This window comes from Seriola lalandi, unplaced genomic scaffold (assembly GCF_002814215.2).
Source record: "Seriola lalandi dorsalis isolate HSWRI2012SDOR001 ecotype SW California unplaced genomic scaffold, Sedor1 jcf7180002054736, whole genome shotgun sequence".
In the NCBI taxonomy this organism is placed as follows: Eukaryota; Metazoa; Chordata; class Actinopteri; order Carangiformes; family Carangidae; genus Seriola; species Seriola lalandi.
The window spans coordinates 2,555,956-2,578,738 of NW_019525289.1; the positions used below are offsets into that span (position 1 = coordinate 2,555,956).

A 22,783-nucleotide genomic window follows, 5' to 3' on the forward strand; every position below is an offset into this window, starting at 1 on the left:
AACAGGAAAAATAAACATTTTAAAATGGGAAAAGAAAAGTATGAACACAAATAGTAGAAGCCCTGTAAGTAAATGAAAGTGGAGATGAAATATAGAACTGAGTGGAAAAATCAAAATGCAAAGCAAAATGTTTATGTTGTAAGGATAAAAGTGCTGAGGTAAAGTATCAGAGGATTGTGTACAGTAAGAGGTTCACAGTGAACTGTAAACTGTAGATAATGTGCAGACAGATGTGCAGAGCTTATGGCAGCTTATAAATATTTCTAATCGTGTGATATTTTGTATAGTGCAGTAGGTTAGTTAGAATAAAGGGGGTCAAGATTTAAAAACCTTATCCTACAGCAGTGGTTCCCAACCCAGGGGCCACGACACTCAAGGAGAGCAGAAATAAAACATTTATCCAACACAAAGGTATATGTTTGTTTTTATACACTTCTTCTAATCTTGTTTTTTACCCCCTCTTTTATTAGCTAAAAATGCGAGAATACAAAGAATGAGTCTTGCCGTTTGCTCCATAAATGCAACACAGGGGAATAAGAACAAAAACAGCAAAAGCAAAGTAATAATTAATACTGAAATCAAACTAAAAATCACAGACAGTTTTGACAGCTTTGAAATGGGATATAAACATTTGAAGTGAAATATTGAACTGTGCTGTGGAGGAAGAAGTGAGGAGTATGGAATATTTGAAAGTGACAAGTGCAAGGATGAAATAAAACAATTAATAATTAAATAACAGTGGAGGTGGAAGACAATGTATATTTATTTTTAAAAAAAAAGAAAAAAGTGAAGTGAGAGGAAAATCTTCCAGTCTTGATGAACTGGTCACAACTGGTGAGGAGGGGGGTTGCAAGTAGAGACTGTTTGTTTTAAGGAGTCACAAGCCAATAAAGACTGAGAACCAGTGATGTATGTTGTCCAGCACTATCACAGAAAAGTGACTCTTTTATCGAAACTTTGGATCAAAACCGCTTTAAAAATGTCTTGAATGTTTCTTCACAGTCTCATAAAAGTCAGAGTAAATTGCCAAACACTTGATGGTGATGGGTTTGGGTTCTTTTGTTTTATGAGCCAGGGGAACCACTTACTGACTGACATTATCCTGTCCGGTCCTTTCATGCGAGAACACACACACACACACACACACACACACACACACACACACACACACACACACACACACACACACACAGAAATATCACTGTGCGGTGGTAGAAATGTGTTGTGGCTGAACCACACGGTTTCACAGGCCTCCCCTCCCCTCCCCTCCTCCCTCCCTCCCTCCCTTCCCCAGGGGAAAACAGAGGAGGGGCCAATGTGGAGCGGAGGCGGGGCGCACGGTGCTACGGCTGAGTGGAAAGAAAGTGGAAAGTGAGAAAATACCTGAATGGACAATCTGGAATAAGTAAGTAGTATTTTTGTGTGGAAATTGTCTTGAAACGCTGCTGCTCGTGCTGCCGGAGCCGGTGGGTCGTGGGAGCTCGTGCGCTGCGGAGACGGAGGGGAGGATTTGGGGCGCCGGAGATCTCCGGTTTCCCCAAACAATAGTCGAGAGGACGCGATGGTCGCCGTCTCCCTCTCTCCCTCTCCCTCTCCCTCTCTCTCTCTCTCTCTCTCTCTCTTTTTCTTTTTTTTGAACCGCAGGGAAGTTTAGGACCCTCATTGGCCCTATTGTTGTTCCCACCGAGGCCACGTAGCTCTGTTTGAAACGTGGGAGGATTGTTTTGTTTCTAAATGTTACAAGAGGATTTTTATTTTTCAAAAAAAAAAAAAAAAAAAAACAGGATCCGGGCAGTGATGCGTCTGGAAGGAGTGAGCGCGTCCAGTTTGAGTGTAGGCCGAAGGGTTTGAATCTGCTCCTCGGTGAACGACTGGTGGGAAATTGAGTGCGTCCATTCATTTACAGTGAGGGCGTCCCGTTTGGAAAAGGAAAGGGGGAAGAAAGGGGAACGAGCATTTGGATAATTCGGCATCAGGACGCGACCAGTGGGGCCTGGGAGTCTCCCATTGTCCTGCCTTCTTTCTTTCTTTCTTTCTTTTTTCTACAACAGCCTCCTTTTTCATTTTGTAGGTCGCACAACTCTTTAGATTCGCCGGCTCCTCGCAGTAAGTTGGCCTGTTGGTGGTAGCAGCCCTTTGTGCGTGTGTAATATTGTTGAATTATTGATGTGGTTTGACTCTTGATCTGTGTAGCTTCAGCCTGCAGCTAGGTTGAGCTAAAATGTGTCCACAGCTTTTAGGTTATTGCACGAATTCAAAGAGAGACAGTGAAATGTAGCTGCAGCAGTGAAAGGCCCCGATTACCTCTGCTCCACTGAGGACTCCACTCACCTACTGGCTCCACAACTTCTCCGTGAAACACTGTAGAGGCTGCTGCTACTGTATAACTATAAACTGCTTCCAGTGGGATTTTAAATGTTATTATAGTGATAAAAAACGGGACATAAAAATACCATAAAGTAAATTGACTGTAACAGTGATAGCACAATGATAGCATCGAAGATGAAGAAAGTCTGTTGAGCTAGTTATCTGTAAAGGTTTTGTTGACACACATGCTTTGGAGCCGGAACACCACTGTAAACTTATATTACTGTTTATTGTAAGACTCAGCATGACTCTTTATTTTTTCATTCATCTCCAAAATGACAGAAAATAGTGACAAAGTTTCAGTCACATTCATAAAAATTAGCTTCTTCTTTCAAACCAACAAATCCAAAACCCAAATAATATTTAAAAAAAAAATTATTTCTATTATATTAAGCATAAAATTCTCCCATTTGAGAAGTTTAATCTGATAAAAGTTGGTATTTTTACTTAATGAATGACTATTAATCACAGATAATAATAGAATTATTATCAGCTCGTCATTTCAGCACTGCTGTCCACAGCCTGTCCAGCTGAAGAAAATAAAACTATGATAAATATATGTAAATCAGTGTCCCTGGTGTAGCAACCTACAGTATATCAGTCAGACACGTTCAATGTCTGACTGAAGATGTATTATCAAGTAGCTATAAAAAACTGAAAGCTTAAACCACACAACCGCACAATCAATAAAATGTGTTTTTGGAGAAGCATACCAGGCAGAAGGCATCTTTAAACCAGCTGTTTGACATTGTTGAAGGGCAAAGCAGGACTGAAACTAATGGATGTTTTCCATTAAGCTGAACATTATTTTCATTTTCAATCATGTCATGAAATATAAAAAAGGAAATAGAGAAAATGGGCTTCACAAGTTTTGATAGCAGAAGGTGACGTCTTATAAAGTCTTCTTATGTCCAACCAACTATCCTTAGATATTTTTAGTACAGTGATTTAAAACGTATATCATATATATCACATATCATCACGTTTGAGACGATGGAACCAGATTTCTGACATTTTTGCTCGATTAAAGGACTTAAATGATTGATCAGTCGTTAAAATTGTTTCCATTTCGTTTAATTGAAAACTGTTGTCTGTTACGTGCGTGGATCGTCTAGTGTGACCAGCAGACTCTTCCTTGACGGACAAGTTGTTGTCGACTTTTTCAGATGATATTTTTAAATGCTTCGAGCACCACAGATACAATTTAATTCACCTGCATTGTTTTGAGATGAGGGTAGAATGAAAGTGAAATCACCTGCAGTAGGAAAATATGTTTTTTGATTTGATTTGTCTGAACCGACAACCAAACTTTTATCATGTTTAGAGCTGAAACAATTAGTTGATTAATTGATTAGTCAGAAAATTATTGTTCAAGTAATTTCTATGTCAGGAAATGTACTGGTTCTAGGTTTCTTTGTTCGTTTATAATAGTAAATTCAAAATCTTTGTGTTTTGGACTGTTTGACAGACAAGAGAAGCGATTTGAAGATGTCAGCTTTCATTTCTGGGAACTTGTAGTGGCTGTATTTCACTATTTTTTCTGATATTTTACAGACCAAATGATTAATCAATAAAAAAAATCAGCAGTTTTATCGATGACAGAAAAGAATGTCTGATGGTTAAGACAGTAGGCCTGCGGCTTTGAGAACAACCAGCATGAGTCTTTTATCTGAACCACATCAGTCTCATCTCAGCTCGTTGGGCCACTTCCTGTCTCTGCTATACTTTGTTTGGATATGAAGACAGATTGTACGCAGGGGTCTCTTTGAATCACAGCACTGAGCAGAGGACGGGCTTGTTGATTCAACCACACCCTGTTAGATTTGTACACACACACACACACACACACACACACACACACACACACACACACACACACACACACCTGCTCCGGTTTGCTGGCCATGTGCGCACGAAGGCTGACGGTAGCAGTTGTCTTGTTTTTCCGCTGTTTTTACTGATGTCGTCGCAGGCAGCAGTGGGTGGTGGTCAGTCCTGTGTGTGTGTGTGTGTGTGTGTGTGTGTGTTTGTATGTGTGTGTGTGTGGCCCTGGCACACTGATGAGCCTCTTCCCCTGCTGGAGCCTGGGTGTGTGCACGCTTATTTTCACAGTTGGTATATCAGGCCTCAAATGGCTTTTGAATGGAGCTGGTCATTTCAGAGATGGCCCAGATTGCTTTTCCACCCTGACAGCTGCTGTCTCTGTGCCAGCAGCTCAAACTGTGTGATGACAGCTTGATTTCTTTTTGCCTTTGGGAAAATAGGGGCTTTAAAATCCCACATCTGCGTCTTGTGACTCGATGCATGTTTGCAGCAGAATACCTGATTAATTTTGGTCAGTTTCATTAGTCGTTAATTTGATGGTTTGAATGATTTGTTGAGCAGCATGAAGTTACAGGGCTTTTTTTTGTTTGTTTTTTTAATAACAGCATCTTCACTATTTAAGACTAGAAACAAAAAACACAGATTAATGCAGTAAAATAATAAACCAGAAGGATTAAGACAGAAATGGAAGCATGAATTCAGACTAGTGGCTGGTGGATGAGGGTTAAAGATTCAGTCAGAGGAAGTGGTGACCAGTTGTCAGTAGATCAGAAATATATGTATATTACTTTTTTATGCTAAAATGGTATGATTGAGGCTGGGCTATTGTAGTAATTTATGAGAATATAAAATGTGATTTTTGGTACTTGAATTAGCCAAACTTCTTAAAAGACTTTGTCGTGACATAAACCAGCCATGACAGAACTTTTCCTCAATAAAACTTCTGCAAAATGAGCAAAATCATCATTTAAATTAAATATGTGATCAAAGAATAAATAAACAAGGCCAATAATCTGTCCAAACTTTACATGGCAAGGAAATAGAAACACATTTTGGTTGATACCCATCCCTGATTATGATTTATCATTATATAACAATCACTGTATTTTTTTGACTTATGGCTGTAATTTCTATCAGGGGTTTGTTTAAAGTGAAGTTTCTATAAGAGGGGCTGCAGCTGGCCCCGAGGACGCCAAGGCCATGTCCTCTGTAATATATCTGGAAATTCACTTTGTATGATTATACATGTTCTGCACATGATGGGTTCTGATGTTCTTTGGACTAAGTTAGATTGTGTTCGAGAAATGAATTGAACCAAAAGCATTTAGTTGTCTCCTCCAGTGTTTGGTTGGTTGGACTTTGGACTCATGACCTCTGTGTTTCACAATAACCTGGCTACAGCTTTCTACAGAAGGAGGCTTATGTACTTGTAAGGTGTGGAAGCAACTGTCTGACAAAAAAATGTTTTTCTGCCGAATGTGTTCAATTGTACAGGAAATACAGGAAACACTTGCCTTTGCTATGGAGTTAATGATGTGAAATGTTTTTACGCTCCCTTTGGCTCAAGCCATAAAACGGTCCAACCGTGGCACTAGTAGGCCTGAAGCCCAACATCCTCACTGTTTAAATCTCAGACCACACACACACACACACACACACACACAGATTACTGGACTGGCCTGTTGTTGTATTCAGTCAAGACCTCAGTGAACAAGGGTCATTTTCTTTTTTTAGAAATCAGACTTTCACTTTGAAGCAGAGCTGTGAGGAATTAACAAGTTGTGTGTGTTTATTAAAAAAAAGAAAAAGAAAAGAAGAAGAATCACACTACTGTTCGGTTAACAATGGCAGCCTGGGAACAATAGCTGAGTAAGAGAACCTGTGTATTCATGGAGGAAGTTTATTAAGAGTCACAAACAATAACAAGCTGTGTTTTTACAGAGCAGGCTTTATCTTCACTTCTGCTCGGGGCCAGGTATTTATTTGAAATTATTGCCGCGGACTGAAGTTGATGAGACGAGCCATGTTGTGCTTCATTAAATAGGCCATAGGACACTGCGATGAATGGGAAACCTTATCCATCTCACCACTGGACCACACCTTTTGTAGATCAAGTGTTCTGCCATATTCACACTGAGCAGGCTGACGGAGAGACAGGCGGTTTAACAGACGGGCTCATTACAAAGTGTCAGGGTCAGAGATACCACTGAGGAAAAGAAATGAGGAGCCACAATGCTCAGGGTAAAGGCGTGTACCGGATACTGTGTTTACGTTTTATCCTCCCAAGTTACGCTATACGTTTGGACGAACATCTACTGAATTGCAGACATTATAAGACTCTTAGATAAATGAATTTACTCAAATAACAATTTACTCATCAAATTGTATCAATCAATTTATTAACCAGCTGGAAATCCAGTCCAGAATTGTCACATCAGGAATCATAACAATCATACCGTGCACTGATAATCAAAGTAAGTTACATTTATGTTTATGGAGGTAAATGTGTTGCTTTATTACTTTATTATGATAAAAACTTCCGGTCATCATCATCCAGCTCTGTTACAGGTCAGACTTCCAGACTATTCAAGCTTTTGTCCCTTCTCATACCTTCATGTAGGCTCTACTTTAAAAGACAACCCTCTCTAATTCTGTTTCATTTTTTTTTGGAGCATATGTATCTCATTATGTGAATAACAGGAGGACAAACATAGGCGTCATCCATCTGAAAGATCAATGCTGAGAGTTGATGTCAGTCCTTGAGAATGAACACAGGAGGAGCTTCTTTATGAAGCCTCTAGTTTACACTGAAGCACTCTTCAACCACAGTGGCCTCAAAAGCCCATAATGCACTGCAACCACAAGATTGGATTGTGTTTTGACTGAATAAGAGACCCGAAACTAGTATGTAGATAGTTTCACCATGTAATTATTGTGACCAAATTCTTTCAGTTTCCTCCACAGCATGAAGAATCTTAAATGCTTGAAAATAATCTTTTGTTTTTAAAAGTTTTAGATTTATGAAACAATATAAACATGTAACCCAGTGTGGTGGTAATGAAGTTGTTACTCTTTGGATCACATATAAGCATCAAGATGATGCTGTGGTAATTATTGTGGCACTAATGTTCCTCATACTGCTCCCATCCCTAGGTCAGTTTATACGCATAGAGGCACGCCTTTGATTAAAAGCATCAATTTAATGTCTCATCTCAGTGCAACGCCAAAAGTCATTGTGGGAAATGTAGGAAGTATTTGAGGCAAGTTTAGGTCAAGTGAGTAAACCAGCAAAGAAAATGCAACTATTTCATCATCAAATGAATATTGGAAAATACTGAACAACACATATTGATGGTCCCCAGAGGATGAATCCTTTTGGCTTTACCTGACGTTACCTGTGGTGTCACCAGTGAGCTTAAGTTTCTAGCTGGACACGGGAAAATCAACTAGGTTCTCTGTAGGATGACCTTTGCTCATTTTTTTCAAAAACCTCATGACCTTTTTCACCCACATGAGGTTGAAATATTAACTCTGCACACAACATTTCTCCTAATCTAAGCTGATAAAACCCCTTTTGATTTTAAGGACTTTTCCTTTTAGTGCCGCCCTCAGAACAAACTTTAAAGTTATCCCTGCGATATTTGCTCAGTCCAACGTGTTTGTCTCGCACCTTTAGCGGTCACTAGCAGGGATTTAGGTTTCTATTCTTGGTCTTATAATTGTTTCTAAAGCCCTGAATGACTTTTACCATGGTTGCTAATGAGATAGAGGTTTGACATGTTTGTGTCTGTGAAGCCTGTGAAGACATTTATTGTCACACAGAAGACTGACAAGATATGCAAGAGTCATCATGGCACTTATCATGACATGTAAACAGAATCACACATCTTAGTTTGCATCGTTAAATGTGTGAGTTTCATAGATGTCGAGTGTAGGGGAAGATATGTTGCTGAGGTTAGTCATTTTATGAGTCATCTTGTGGTGTAATTGCTTTGAAATACGGACAGCATTAGTGTAATTGCTTAATTGTTATTTTTTTTGACTGAACATTGAGGCCAGTGATGAATTCAGATTGTTATTTTGGCCAACATTTCTCTGTCTGGGAGGGCAAGTTGCAGCTAAACTTCCACGGAAACTAGATAAAAACACTGTTTAGATTTGGTCTGTTGCCAATCAAGAAAAATCTGCGGTTTGTCTGGGAATCTTATTGTCCACTTTTTCTTTTTTTTGCTGGGACACGCCACTTAAATCTGCTCCTCCATGTGAATCTGTTCTTTAGATGCTTCAAAGCATTTGAGAAGGACTGAGTGGGAGCCTTGAATTTCTTTTATGTTCTTTTTCAGTGTCAGTTCATGCAATTCTTCATTATCTAAAATACAAAATTTGCTCATGTTGCGTGACTTTCAGATGGCAGACTCTGCTGTTGCAGAGTTAACGTGGTCAACATGAATAAAAATGACAGTTTCCTGCATGGTCCTCATTTCAAGAGAACAGCTTATGATAATACACCAGGAAGAGGCTGTTTTTTGGGAGGGGGGACTTTGGAAAACTTTTATTGAAGTAAATACTACAGGGTAAAAATACTCCATCAGTACAAGAGTACACTGTCACAGTAAAACCATTTCCTGTAGTTGCAGTATCACAGCAAAAGTAGCCCACCTTTCGTAGTTACAGTAAAGCAGTAATAGCACTTCCTGTAGCTACAGTCTCAAAGAAAAAGTGTTGTGTAGTTACATCATCACGGATAAGTACTTTCTGTAGATGCAGAACCACAGTAAAATGACTTCTGTAGTTACAGTATCGCTGTTTTTCTTTTTATTTAAGTAGAAAGTGTACTACATTACATGGCAAGTTTAACATCAGTGCAAGGCCCTTAGGAAAACGGAGCACAGAAATAAGGAAAAAAAAGAAGAGGTAGAGGCTGTTAGTCATTGGAGTTTTGTGGTTTGGAAGAAGCATGTTGTTGAGATTTTACACATGGCTGCAGGGCTGCAAAACCTTCTCTGGTCTGGTAGAAGTTAGTGCATTTTGTTAGTGGATGAAGGGCACTTCCTCCTCAGAAGAAAAATATGACTGGAAGACTTTAAAACAAAGGGGGAATGGTTTATATGGAACTCACTGGAATCCCACAGGCAGCCTCGCTGTCATACAGTATTTGGCTTGAAGGGAAGTGGATTTTATAGACAATGGTGGTGACGGAGCATAAAAGCCACATTAAGTTAAAGCAGGACCCTGTAAAGACAGTGACGGCAGCTAACGTCCCCCTTCATTTCCCACAGAGGCCCAATCAAAGCCCGCGAGACACACCCTCCCTTTATCAATTAACCAGCGTATGACAGTCCAACATCCGTCATGCCAACACTTTTATTTTGGCGATTTTTCGGCAGCATGGAGAACAGAGTGGTAGAGGGCGGCGTGAGGTCACGTTTCCACGGCAACTGTCAACCTCCAATCCCCCTCCAGCTGAACACCCTCTTTCATCGCCATGGCAGCGGAGAGGCCCCCCGTTTCCCGGGGGACGAGGGGAGTGCGGGAGGGAATGTGAGACGGCGAGAGGGAGGGAGAGGGCAAACAAGTTTAGTGAAAACACAGTAATCCAATATGGCCGTCATTGTGTTCCGACTCCGAGCTAACGGCGGCTCCAGCTCGTTCCTCGGTGAGAGGAGATACAGTCGTGTGATGATTAACCTCGGCTGAGACCTGGAAGACTTGCTATAAGAAGACAGGGCTGAAACTCGAGCCTCGGTTCAGTGGGTCAATGTGTTTTTAGTGTGGATAGATCACAGCGCCCAGTGTGCCAGGGTGAGAGGTTTGATTCTCACAACAAGCACATAGGCTCATATTTTACATCATACTTGTACAGTTAAACTGACTGATGTGCATGCTTGACTGATGTACCCTTCTGAAACCTGATACTAATCCTGATAGACATTGAGGGACTACTTTTTTGTGCTTTCTCGAAATTGGACAATTTTCACACTCAAATTCTCACTTTTATTAGTGATAGTCTCACAGTTTTATTCTTGACAGGCTGGAAAGATTTAGATCATTATGCTACATCCAAAGTTTTCATTTGAACCAGGGCTGAACAATTGGCTGATTAATTGTTGTTCAAGGAAAAGTGCCAAACATTTGCTTGTCATAGCTCCGAGGGTTAGGGTTAGCATGAAAGGATCTGCTGCTTTTCTCCTTTTTATGTCTCCGTAAATTGAATATATTTGGATTGTTTGGTTGGATGAAATAAGCAATTTGAGGGGATCACCTTGTGCTGTTGGAAGATGTGATGTGTAGTGACTTTTTTCTTTACATTTCACAGACAAATCTGTTAATATAATTGAGAAAAATAATCAACAGATGAATCAATGAAGAAAATAAACATTAGATACAACCCTAATTTAAGACCACCTTAAAGATATATACACAAACACCACTTAAGAAATAAACCATACTATTGATCTTTGCAGATCAATAGTGATTGAAATGGCCCTGACAATATCTAGTAAAATGCCAGCATCTGCCCAGTAAATTGGCAACACTGGCATGTCACTGTAAACTGTGTTTATAATTGATACAAGTTCAATCTAAAAGTGTAACCCTGTAATGACATAAACAAATCAACAGAAATGAATCAGTTATAAGTTTGATAATTGGTTCATAATTCTAGAAACAACTTCAAGATAAGTTTGCAATGTTCATCTTTAATGATTGGATTTTAATATATTCTCTTGAGTATTTACAATGGCGACCATTTTCTAGATTTTATTGACTCACCAATAAATTCTTAGAAAAATAGTTGCATACATAATAGTTGCAGCCAAGGTTATGTTGCACTGAAGTTGTTTGAGGATGAGCTGCTTTGATGATTGGTGATAAGACGATACTTTGGTTTTCAAAGCTGTTGTTGTGTCCTGAACTTATTTGCAGATTAAGGAACTGCAGTAGCCTTTCAAAGGGAAAATAATAGATTTTTTAAATCTTTTTATTTAATTTAACTTTGCTTAAAACATAGTGTAACAGAAACATAAGTAAAAAGGAGTTTTAATGTCAGTGAACTGACTCAGTAAAGTCAGATACAAAAAGCAATATCTATCTTAAGTTTGCTAATATTATAGTTTATAGCCATAAGATATTTTCCAAACCAGGGCAAATAAGAGTGTATTGAAGAGAACAAGAGTGTGTTTTATTGCCTCTGAATGTAACTTTCATGTGTAAGAGCAGGGTTGTGTTCTTTAAAAAGTTGGTCTCACTGTAAACAATTACATTCCTTATTTTTACTTTGTTTTGTTAAATGTACTGTGTGAATGGCTGATATGAAGGAAGTGCTGCAAAGTGATGTTTATCTTGTAGATTATACCCAGAACAGGATGCATAATATGAAAAGGAAGTTTTGCCAAGCTCAGAATAGACTCTGGGGAGCTTGAAGTGTATCCATCTAGATGCTCTGCTGTGATAGTGTTTGGAAATGCGAATCAGGAAGTTCAATGAGAATGGTTTGTCAGATGAAAGGATGCATATAAACCCTCCTCTGTATTTTTTGTGAAGTCCATTCACTTCACATGTATAACCAGACACTGATGAGGATGTTTTGAGTCATTCATGCATACACAGTGTAACACCATAATCTAAAACAGATAAGAATATTGACAGCAGTAATGAGATCCACAGCAGATACTGATGTGAAAAAGGTTTTAACCAACTTTCTCTCCTTTTCCCATCTCTTTCAGATCACGGCCGCCTCAGCTCTCCCCTGCTGCGAGTCTCCTACCCACCATCCTCTCCCATCCCTCTTCCTCCTCTTCTCCTCCTCTCCGTAGCCTCCCCCGCTCTCCCGACTCCCTTCTCCTGCTCCCTCCTCTTCGGCCTCCAAGATAGATTCCCTCAGGAGTAAGGTTGACCTGCTCAAGCTGCCCCTGGCTCTCTCCACCAAGTCCATCTCCGAGCGCAAGAGCCAGCTGGGAGGAGTCGGCGAGCAGCGCGGCACGGGGGGTGGAGGAGGAGGCGGGGCTCGTAAAGCCCGCTCACCGCCGACCCGAGACATGGACAACGAGTCGCAGTACTCGGGTTACTCATACAAGTCGTCCCACTCCCGGAGCTCCCGCAAGCACAGGTGGGTCACAGAGGTCACATACATGACATCATTTTAACCTCATCTTTCTCTGGCTGGCATTTTAGCAGCAGCCATTCACTGTGTTTATGTTCAGAAAGTTCGTGTGTATGTGTTGTTTTAGTTGGTGGGATCTATTGTACTTACCCAGTATACAAATATGTGCCACAAGCAGGTAGCCTGGAGTATCTTAAAAAGTTCCCAAACAAACCAGAAGATGACATCATTTCTTCTTTCTGTTGACAAGTTTAAATATCAAAACAAATTATGACATAAATTACACTTCCCGAGATTTGTTAAACAGTGTAATTTGATTATCAACAAGAACTCTGCCTTTTTCTTGAGTGGTTATGCACATGTTCCCAAATTAAATACACATTACTTCTAATTAAAAATGATATCGGTTATAACAGGGAAATGGTTGATTTTCTAAGTGATGCAGTTACATCAGTACGTGGTGCAGCTGTGTACAGCTGTAGCTGGAGGCTACATGGTGGCAGCTGCTTCCCCACAAAGGTGATAACACAGATTTTTGTGCCTTGTTTTTCGAATGGGACTTCAAATGGATCTCTGGTTATGAAAGCACACTTGACAAAAACTCCATAATTGAACAGTAATCAGAATGATGATTTACAGCATCGCCCTGGGTAGATGTTGTTACCAGGAAACATTCAGATCTGGTGTCTCAGTCATCTGGTACCATGTGCTGTGCAGAGAAACAGTGTCACAAAAAAAAAAGGACTATATCCCTTGACAGGAACACTCTGCAAGCTTTCTTTCTAAGATCTTAACCTGGTACTTGAAGACGTTCGTGGTGTCTGTGCTCTAATGAATCCTCCCAGAGAGTAAAGTTTTTGAATATTTCCATTCAATGTTTCAGAATAAAATCAACGTAATTATAATGACCATGAGGGAAAAGAAGCAGGAAAAAAAAACATAAAAAGAATTGTGTGTGTGTGTGTGTGTGTGTGTGTGTGTGTGTGTGTGTGTGTGTGTGTGTGTGTGTGTCTTCCAGGGATCGGAGGGATCGTCATCGCTCTAAGAGTCGAGACAGCAGCAGTCGTGGAGACAAATCGGTCACCATCCAGACGCCCGGAGAGCCGCTGCTCGATGCAGAGTCAACCCGCGGAGATGATCGGGTCAGTCGCACTGTCTGTCACAAGTTTGTTCATCTGTGACCAATGAAATAAAGGCCAGCAGCTCAGATCTCCGGTGTTTGTGGAGATGACAACTGGAGCTCCAAAGGGGTTAAATTCTTTGTTTGCTACTTTAACAGCTACTTTGTTTGCTGCAGTATCTCGGTGGATAAAGATAAATTTCCGTCCTATCCCCTTAAAGATGGGAAGGACACTTCCTGTAGAAGTGTGTTTTTACACTTACCTCAAGTGTGTTTCTCAGGAGCTGTCAGTCATTTCACTCCAATCCTCGCGTGTCCCGTCAGTCACTGGGGAGCAGCAGGTGTTGACATTTGTATAATTGAGTCTTACGACATGGAAGAGGCAGTATTTTAAGTGAAGAGGCATGTTTTCATTAAGGAGCCTTGGGTGACATTTTTGTGCCTAGATGAAGGGAGGAGGCGTCTTTCTTTAAATAGTCTAGAGGCATTTGTATTTAAGCTTTAACCAAGCAGTCGCCCTCTCTGGCTCCAGTGCGGGGCCATGAATGCAACATGGACACAAACAACATGGATACTGAGGGGCTGAGGATGTTTAGGAGTTGATTCCTCTCATAACTTTATAAAACATTTTAACTTTAGCTGCAACGATTAGTCGATTCATTCATTTGTCGACCAACAGAAGATTAATCAGCAACTGTTTTGATAATCTAATAGGGATTTTAGTGATTTTGTTTAGCGAAATTTGTATTTGCCCTTTCCAGATTCTGAAATATGAGGATTTGATGCTTTTATTTGTCACACATGACAGTGAACTGAATATCTTTGGATGTTTTACTGTTGATCAAACAAAACAAAACATGGAGAAATTATAAATAATATAAATAGATTGAAATAAAATTTCTGGCATTTTCTGGTAAAACAATTAATTAATTGGAAAAGAATAATTGTCAGATTGATCGATAATGAAGATAATTAGTTAGCAGCAGCCCTAGCTGAGGATGTTATCTAATAATATAATTTAATATAGTTTCTTTTTAGATGAAGGGGTGAAACGTTTGAATGAAAAGTTTGCTCACCTCTTCCTTTCCTCCTAAACGAACCTTTCATTTAAACAACCACAGATTTTCTGCCTTGGTGCAGAAGAGATTATCAATATTTCTAAGTAATTGCTTGTCTAGAAAATGTCAGACAATAATGAAGAATGCCAAACACATGTTCCATGAGCCTGAGATCTTATGATAAAACAGTCTGAAAACCCAGTTACTAAATATATAATAAATGTAACACAAATCCTATCATTTGAGAAACTAGCCCTTCAGGACTAGTGAGATCTAATACATGATTTTATCAAGTGAAAAGAACAAACATATTCTGGTAAAAGCTTCAAAGCTTCTTTGTTCATTAGAATTTATTGCATTATAAATTAAAACCAGTGAGCCGTTGTATTTACTAACGCTGTATCAGACAGTAAAAACTAATTTCTCTCTCCTGGTCTGACAGGATGATAACTGGGGAGAGACGACCACGGTCGTCACCGGCACCTCAGAGCACAGCATCTCAAACGAGGACCTGACCCGCGTCTCCAAAGAATTGGAGGAGTCAACTCCACTGGAGTGCAAGCGCTTCATTGGCCCCGCCCTGGGGGGCTGCCTGAGCTTCTTCGCCCTCGTCACGCCTCTAGCCTTCCTCATCCTCCCGCAGGTCCTCTGGCGTGACGCCCTCGAGCCCTGCGGCACGCCCTGCGAAGGCCTCTACGTGTCCCTGGCCTTCAAGCTCCTGGTCCTGCTCATCTCCTCCTGGGCGCTGTTCCTCCGCCCTCCTCGCGCCACCCTGCCACGCTTCTTCGTCTTCCGCTGCCTGCTGATGGTGCTGGTGTTCCTGTTCGTGGCGTCGTACTGGTTGTTTTATGGCGTGCGGGTGCTGGAGCCCAGGGAGAGGGACTACAGGGGGATTGTGGAGTACGCTGCCTCGCTGGTGGACGCTCTGCTCTTCATCCAGTACCTGGCTCTGGTGCTGCTGGAGGTCCGACACCTGCAGCCGGCCTTCTGCCTTAAGGTGGTCCGGAGCACGGACGGAGCCAGCAAGTTCTACAACGTGGGCCACCTCAGGTTAGTGAGACCGACAATATGTCAAGTTCATTACAAAGTTCTTAATACTTATATTGTTATACAAGTTGGGAAAAAAAAGAATTTTAAACAAAATATGAGCAGGTTTTATTCTGTGTATCGTCATTATATTGACAATAAAGAATTTAAGCTTGTTGACCTTTAGAAACACCATAATATTGGTTAGAAATCCCATTAAATAGACACACAACCTCTTGACCTTTAGTGGCCTCGCAGCCAGAGATATGACAAATTTAATTTCTCAACAATCCTAGCTTTCGACCCGTGCTTTCAAATCAAACTGACCCTTTTTGTCTGTGACTTATACTGGTTTACACTTCTGATTGATTTCCCTCTGTCTTAATATCCTGTTCCAACATCCTGTTTCAAAAACAAGGACATTATATGAAGGAAGTGTTGTGAGTTAACTCACAAAATTTCAAATCCTACTCAAAGGGGCTTTAAAGTTACAGTTTTTTCCATCAGGGATTTTATTAGACTATGAAACTCCTCTTATTTACAACTGAGAAGGATATACAGTGTCTACTATGTGTGCACACTGCACATGTGTCTCTGCATGTCTGTTTCATAGCACGTGCGTCCTCATATTTAGACGGTTTTATGTATTCCTGTATAGAGATGAGCATTAATTTATAGGACAGTTAGACCTGCCTTACATACTGTTCCAGTAAAGTAAAGTGTTTGTTTGACAGCTTGGACAACTGATTTGAGATGTTGGAAGAAATTCAACAAAGTCCATTTAAGTTTATTTTTTCTGCTTTGGAAGCTTAAAGGAACATAAAAGAAACATCTGAGCAGGAGATAAACCTGTTTGCAGTCACTCCCTGCTTAGATAAAATTATAACTGATTTTAGAAATCACACTGTCATTCAGTATTATTGCAGTGTATAGTCTGTTTTTGTCCAGTCAGCAGCTGAGGTTGGACCAGCACTTACTGACTGACTCTGTGTTGTAGTATCCAGCGGGCGGCTGTCTGGGTGTTGGACCGTTATTACAGCGACTTCCCCGTCTACAACCCTGCCCTGCTCAACCTGCCCAAATCCATCCTGTCCAAGAAGATGACCGGCTTCAAGGTTTACTCCCTGGATGGTAAATACACCGTCATGGTGGCTCTGATGCCTCTTTTCTAATCCATCGCTCATCATTTTCCTCAGTCGTCACCTTCATGTGTTGACCGCTGTTTGACACATACAATGACACATGTCGAGGCTGAAACTTTAACCACTTAAAATTGTCACCGAAGGTCGATTACAACGTTTTTTGTTTTTTACTCAGATCTGGATGAGATTAATTTCACCTGAAACTACTTCACCGTTAGAGTCCATCCACTAATTCCTCTCTCTGCACGTGTTGTTGTCTTGCAGAAAACACCACCAATAACTCCACGGGTCAGTCCCGGGCCATGATAGCAGCTGCTGCCAGGAGGAGAGACAACTCCCACAACGAGTTCTACTACGAGGAAGCTGAGATGGACCGCAGGATCCGCAAACGCAAGGCCAGGTCAGATATGTGTTCAGTACTTGGAAGTGATTCCCTGTGGTGTGTGATTCACGGGGGCGAGTGTTTCACAGGAGACCGACTGTGTGTGCACACAGAGAGAGAGAGAGCGAGAGAGAGACACTTCCGGACAATATGTAGTCTCACTACTCACTACTACTGTGTGTGGAGAGAGGGAAACACACGACCATAGTGTTGTTTTTAGGCTGAACAGTCGATCTGTCTCAATTTGCAAGGTGTAGTTTACACCATGTTGCCAGAACAGTGGGCGTTCAGGGCATGCACAGAAACAGGTTCAGTGTGTTTTGTGAGCACAAACGCATGAGCACGTGCTAGTTCAAAAATGATTTATGTTTTTGTTCAGATCTGATCTTACTCTCTCATTTCCTCCTCTGACATAACACATAAATCAAACATTGGCCCATTTGTTTCCCAGTTGAAACAAGGGGAAGAAACAAGAGCGGACAAGGAAGAAGAAAAACTTCTATTTGCTCATCACAGATGTATTGTGAACGACATACAGTATCTGTCTGCTGATGAGTAATGAGAAATAGTAGTAGAAACATTTCAAAGAGCTCTGACAGGTTGATTATTCAACTGTAAAACATCCTGCACAGTACATCATTTTGAGGCACCCTAAAAATGGTTGTTTATGTTACGTGTTTGAGAAAAAGTGAGAACCACACTGTCTCAGGTTATTGCAGGTAATTCCCCACTTCTCTCTTCCTCATCATCTCTCTACTGTTAAGTCTCTAATAAATCTATAAAAATGACAACAGAAACATATCTAGTAAATGATAAGAGACTAATTATGGTCAGTAAGGATGTTTTATTGAGTAAAAACAATAGCATTATGTAGGACATGAAAACACAGTCTACATTTTCATTAGAAAAAAAAAACCAAAGCAAACAACAAAAAAAAACCAAAGCAAACAACAAAAAAAACCCCAAGAGAATAAAAGAACGAGTGTCCAATATAAATACACACACAAGAAAAATACACACTTCATAAACCCTCCCTCCCTCCCTTCTTCTGGAGAGGTTGCAAGGGAAAATAAGAACAAGAGGTGAAAATAATAATGGACATGGATGGGTTGTTTTTTAAGTAACAGACAAGGGCTTGAATCCTTATTTAAAAAGATATCAGCGTGTGTGTGTGTGTGTGTGTGTGTGTGTGTGTGTGTGTGTGTGTGTGTGTGTGTGTGTGTGTGTGTGGCTCTGCTGAGCTCAACTGACATAGCCAGCATGCATGTTGTGCTGACAGATATGACTGAAATGATATTGGCAGGGTTTCCTGCAGATATCAGACATATTGATTTGGCTGTCGTGCTCGTGAACAACAGGTTCACTTTGACCTGTATTGAACCCGTCTTGGGGCTGTCCCATGGGTGCCTGTTTGTGAATGAATAAAATCACTCAGTCAGTTTCAGCCAAGAACCTCCTGGGAAAGTTTGGCAGCTGCTGCATCAAATTACATAGTTACATTTTTTTTTTACAGATTCTCAAGGTGAAATGTGAAATGTTTTCTGTTTCTGATGGTTAATTCATACAGACACCAGCTAAAACATGTTTACATTCCTGCTCAAGCTATTTAAGTGTTTTCTCACAAGACATGTTTACCAGAGCACAGCCGACATATGGTGTTGTTTACCTCTTCCTTGTCTTCTAAGCTCCACAATCACTCAGTTCTGATTGAACAAAGCGTTTTGTTGTTTACAGACCGTCTGTTGAGAAATAACCACACAGCCGTCAACATCCGTCTAACAATACTTCTGTTTTTTGCTCCCAACTCTCCAGGTTGGTCGTGGCGGTGGAAGAGGCCTTCACACACATCAAGCGTCTCCACGAGGACGAGGTCGCCTCGTCCCCCAAACACCCGAGAGAGGTGATGGATCCTCGGGAGGCGGCTCAGGCCATCTTCGCTCCGATGGCCCGGGCCATGCAGAAATACCTGAGGACCACCCGTCAGCAGGCCTTCCACAGCATGGAGAGCATCCTCACACACCTGCAGTTCTGCATCACACACAACATGACGCCCAAGGTGAGAGAGTGTGATCACTGTAGCTATGACAACCTTTGTTATCTGACTTCTGTGAGGCCCACGGGAGCGTATACGCTTCCAAATTTCACGTTGTCTTTAGAGCGTCCTTACTCCGCGACCGTTTGAGCTAGAGACATTTTTTCTCCTTGAACTAGACGATCGGCGATTTCTGTCAAGCTCCTGTTCGTCCGTGTGTCGTCACTGGCTTCGGTCGATACACTTGACCTTTAAAGTTATGAAATATTTGGAGTAGTTTTACTTTTTTTTTTTTGGCACATTGCTGCTTTCTGTCTCAATTCCACATTCCTATTGGCTCCAGTGGGAACTGTCACAGCCAATCAGAGTGTCTGATTCAGAGGCTTGTCCTGCCTTGGCTGTATACCCAGACTGAATGGGAGCAGTGCTGTTTTACTCTGAGCTCAGAGTGAGGAGAGGTTGTTCTGTGTTTATTGCAGTGACAGCATAAAGACAGAAGGATGTGACCAGTCACATATTTAGTGCAGCGGAGGATTTGGAGCTGGAGCAGACAACAAATGCCCATAAACACTGCTCCAGAGAAATCATGAACAGATAAAGATAGAAACGTCTAATAAATTTTTTTTTTAAATCTTTAAAATAAGGAAAAATTGTCTGAGGTTATGCTGATTCTGAATATGTGTAGCACTTGGTGAAACTTTTTAAAAATGACAATTTTATTAGGAAAAACACAAAGGTGTGAAAAAACCTGGGCCTGTTAGGGCGGCCCAATGGATCACAGCATCCACAATATCAAATGTTTTCATGGTAATTAACCTCTCCCTTTCCTCCCTGTCAGGCCTTCCTGGAGCGTTACCTCAGCCCCGGCCCCACCATGCAGTACCAGCAGCAGAACGGCAGGGGGCGCCAGTGGACTCTGGTGAGCGAGGAGCCCGTGACTTCGGCCCTGCGTCAGGGTCTGGTCTTCTCCCTGCGACGCCTGGACTTCTCCTTGGTGGTCACAGTCACGCCACTCCCCTTCCTGAGGCTGGGGGAGGAGTTCATCGACCCAAAGAGCCACAAGTTCGTCATGAGGCTGCAGTCGGAGACCTCGGTGTGAGACCTCGGTGTGTCTAAACCAGGATCGCTGATGTGCGGGACACGTGGAGGCCTTGTGGTCCGTTCTCGTCCAATCATTTCCCCCCTGTCTGTGACAAAGAAAAGGAGTGTTACACATGTGACGCCTCCTCCTGTTTTTTTTTAATCATCACAGATGCTCTGATATCAAACTGTGATCAGCTCAACGATTGTCTAAACCTGGAAATAAACGGATGCCTTGACTTTTTCTTTCTCTGTGTTGTGAAGTATTTGTCTTTACAACACGCTGTAAAAAAACTAAACAAAACAAAAAAAAACAAAACCTTTTTTTGTAAAGGGGAATTTTTGTCCTTTTGCCTCTTCTCTCACTGTAACCACTGGACTACTTACTGTGCTGACTCAACACATGAACACCAGAGGAGGGTGATTACATCATAGTCGTCACGTCCTCTTGCTTGTGTCTTATACGAACAGACCAACGCTCAGCTCTGACTGCAACGCTGGTGTACCACTGCCTCTCGGTTCCCTGTTGGTGTATTGTTTTGTTTCACATGACCAGGACTGTTTTTTATATTAGAGGGTGTGACTTTTTTTTTTTACTTACAGAATGTAGCATTATGTGCATTGAATTAACACATTGCTTTTCTGTGGCCTCAAGGCCCAAATGTCTTTTTATCTCACTGTAAAGAAAAATGGAAGTACATTCCTCCAGTTGTTGCTACTCCAGACTCTGTATGTTCACGGTTGTCTAAATATGCAGCTTGAGTTTTATTCTACACTGGCATTTTTACTATTAATATCACACGTTTTAACAGGAAATCTGAACAAAGATCCAATTTACACCTGGTATTAACATGCGATGTGCACCTTATTTGGATAAGCATGTTAAAGCATGAGTCTGCTATTATTCTGACATTTTCTTAGTGTGAAAAAACCTTTAAAGCTTTCTCATTGGGTGCAATTGCTCAGTTGTCATGGTGAAACATTTAGTAGGTTAGTTGGGTGACAGAAAATGAATTAATTGTCAACAACTTCGAAGAATAATTAAGAATTTGGGTCAAAGAAATTCATAGCTGCAGGTTATCAGTTGTGCGTTTCTGTTGCTTTTCACTGAACTGAACATCTTTTGGATTTTTCGACAAATACAACGTTTGAGGACGTCACCTGAGAAACTGGGACGCACATTTGATACAAATAATTGACAAGACAATAATTGGCAGATTAATCAATAATGAAAATAATGGTTAATTGGAGCTCTGCTGATGTTTTTAGTTGTGGAGGAGGAGGAACAGCCACAGCTGACACTACAGAGCCGGAGTCACAGTCTCTCTGTGAAGTGAAGCAGCTCCGTCTGCTGAGGAAGTTGCTGCAGTTGGACCACAATATTTCATGGTCAGATAAAATAAAAACGACACATACAGCAGTGTCAGTCTCCTGCACATGCTGGTTACACATCTGTCATCTCCCCTTGCCTAATTTGCACATCACCGCTGTCCTGTGGAAACCATGTCTGTCAACTTTTCATGACTGTAAGAGGAACACGCATGAGGAAAGGGATTGTCTCCGCTTTGAGATGATGCTTTTTTTTTTTTTTTTTAGCTAATCCAGTGCTTTGTTCATTAAATGGATCATTTTCTCAGTTTAAAATTTCAGTTTATGTGCAAATGTCATAATTACCAAATGGTTTCCATCGGACAGTGATGATAATGAAATCAGATCATAGTCTGTGCAGGATCAAGATAACAAGGACACGAGTCTGTAATCCAGATAATGAATCCAGATGTGGATTGAATGATACTATCAGGTGTAAATGGGGTCTTTTTTTAACATTGTGCATATAAGGAAATCAGTTCTAAACAGGCAGCTGTAGTTAAACTATGAGCTGACGTGTTATGGTTTGAATTTTTTTTAATTTAAATTTTTTTTTTTTAATGCATTTCTACAAACATCCCAAACCAGACGTGTGATTGTAACTCCTCACTGCAGCTCCTCTGCAGCAGTAGCACATCACCGCCTTCGCCTTGTGCCACGAGCTGAAACAAGCACAGTGAACACGCTGCCTCCTCATAACTCTCTCAGCCTTACTCTCCAGATGTTGGAGGAGCAGCCATCGGGCCACATCTGTCCCTCAAACTAGCTCCTCCTCTTCTTCTTTTTTTTTTCCTGGTCCTGAAAACTTACTGTAAAACCCTGAAAGTCGCCTGATGTTGAGACTTGAGCCACTCTGTTGTATCTACCTACACTGTGTTGAGCCACAGCACGACTGACTGTATGCTTTCCTTTCCAGTGAAAATGTGCTTTAAAAAGCCCTTTACATGTCAAAAAAAATATCCAAGTACCAGGTCCGATGTGTATGACATTTCATGAGTGATCAAAATGCAGATGTTTGTTTTTTTTTTTTTTTTTTTTTTTTTAAATGCATGCTAGAGTTATTTCAGGCTCCAAAACCTTTTTATAATAACTTGTTTTCTATCATTTTTAAGGTGCCTAAGTTATGACGATGCAATTTTCTGAATGTTTTTACTTTTGAAAAACAAGTGGCTTGTAAAAAATTTGTAGATTTGTCTCGTATTTTCTTCCTTTTGGTAACTGTAGCTTGTATAGTGTGTAAGGCGTTTTTCCATTATTAAACCATTTATTCCTTATCAGTCTTC

At 40.9% G+C, this 22,783-nt stretch overlaps 1 protein-coding gene across 2 annotated transcripts; it reads left to right on the top strand.

Annotated features, from left to right (window-relative positions):
* The first annotated feature begins 1,312 nt into the window (after positions 1–1,312).
* On the top strand, positions 1,313–22,774 carry LOC111668390 (vang-like protein 2). Of its 2 annotated transcripts, none has more exons than XM_023424439.2 (8): positions 1,313–1,405; positions 11,916–12,298; positions 13,311–13,434; positions 14,913–15,520; positions 16,494–16,627; positions 16,903–17,038; positions 18,833–19,076; positions 19,891–22,774. In XM_023424439.2, exons 2-8 carry the CDS (start codon positions 12,228–12,230, stop codon positions 20,149–20,151), a joined length of 1,578 nt encoding a protein of 525 aa, XP_023280207.1. In that variant the 5' UTR covers positions 1,313–1,405; positions 11,916–12,227; the 3' UTR covers positions 20,152–22,774. The 2 variants fall into 2 exon arrangements, with proteins under 2 accessions (XP_023280207.1, XP_087034944.1); XM_087178818.1 differs by lacking the exon at positions 1,313–1,405 and adding an exon at positions 1,526–2,106.
* The last annotated feature ends 9 nt before the right edge of the window (positions 22,775–22,783 follow it).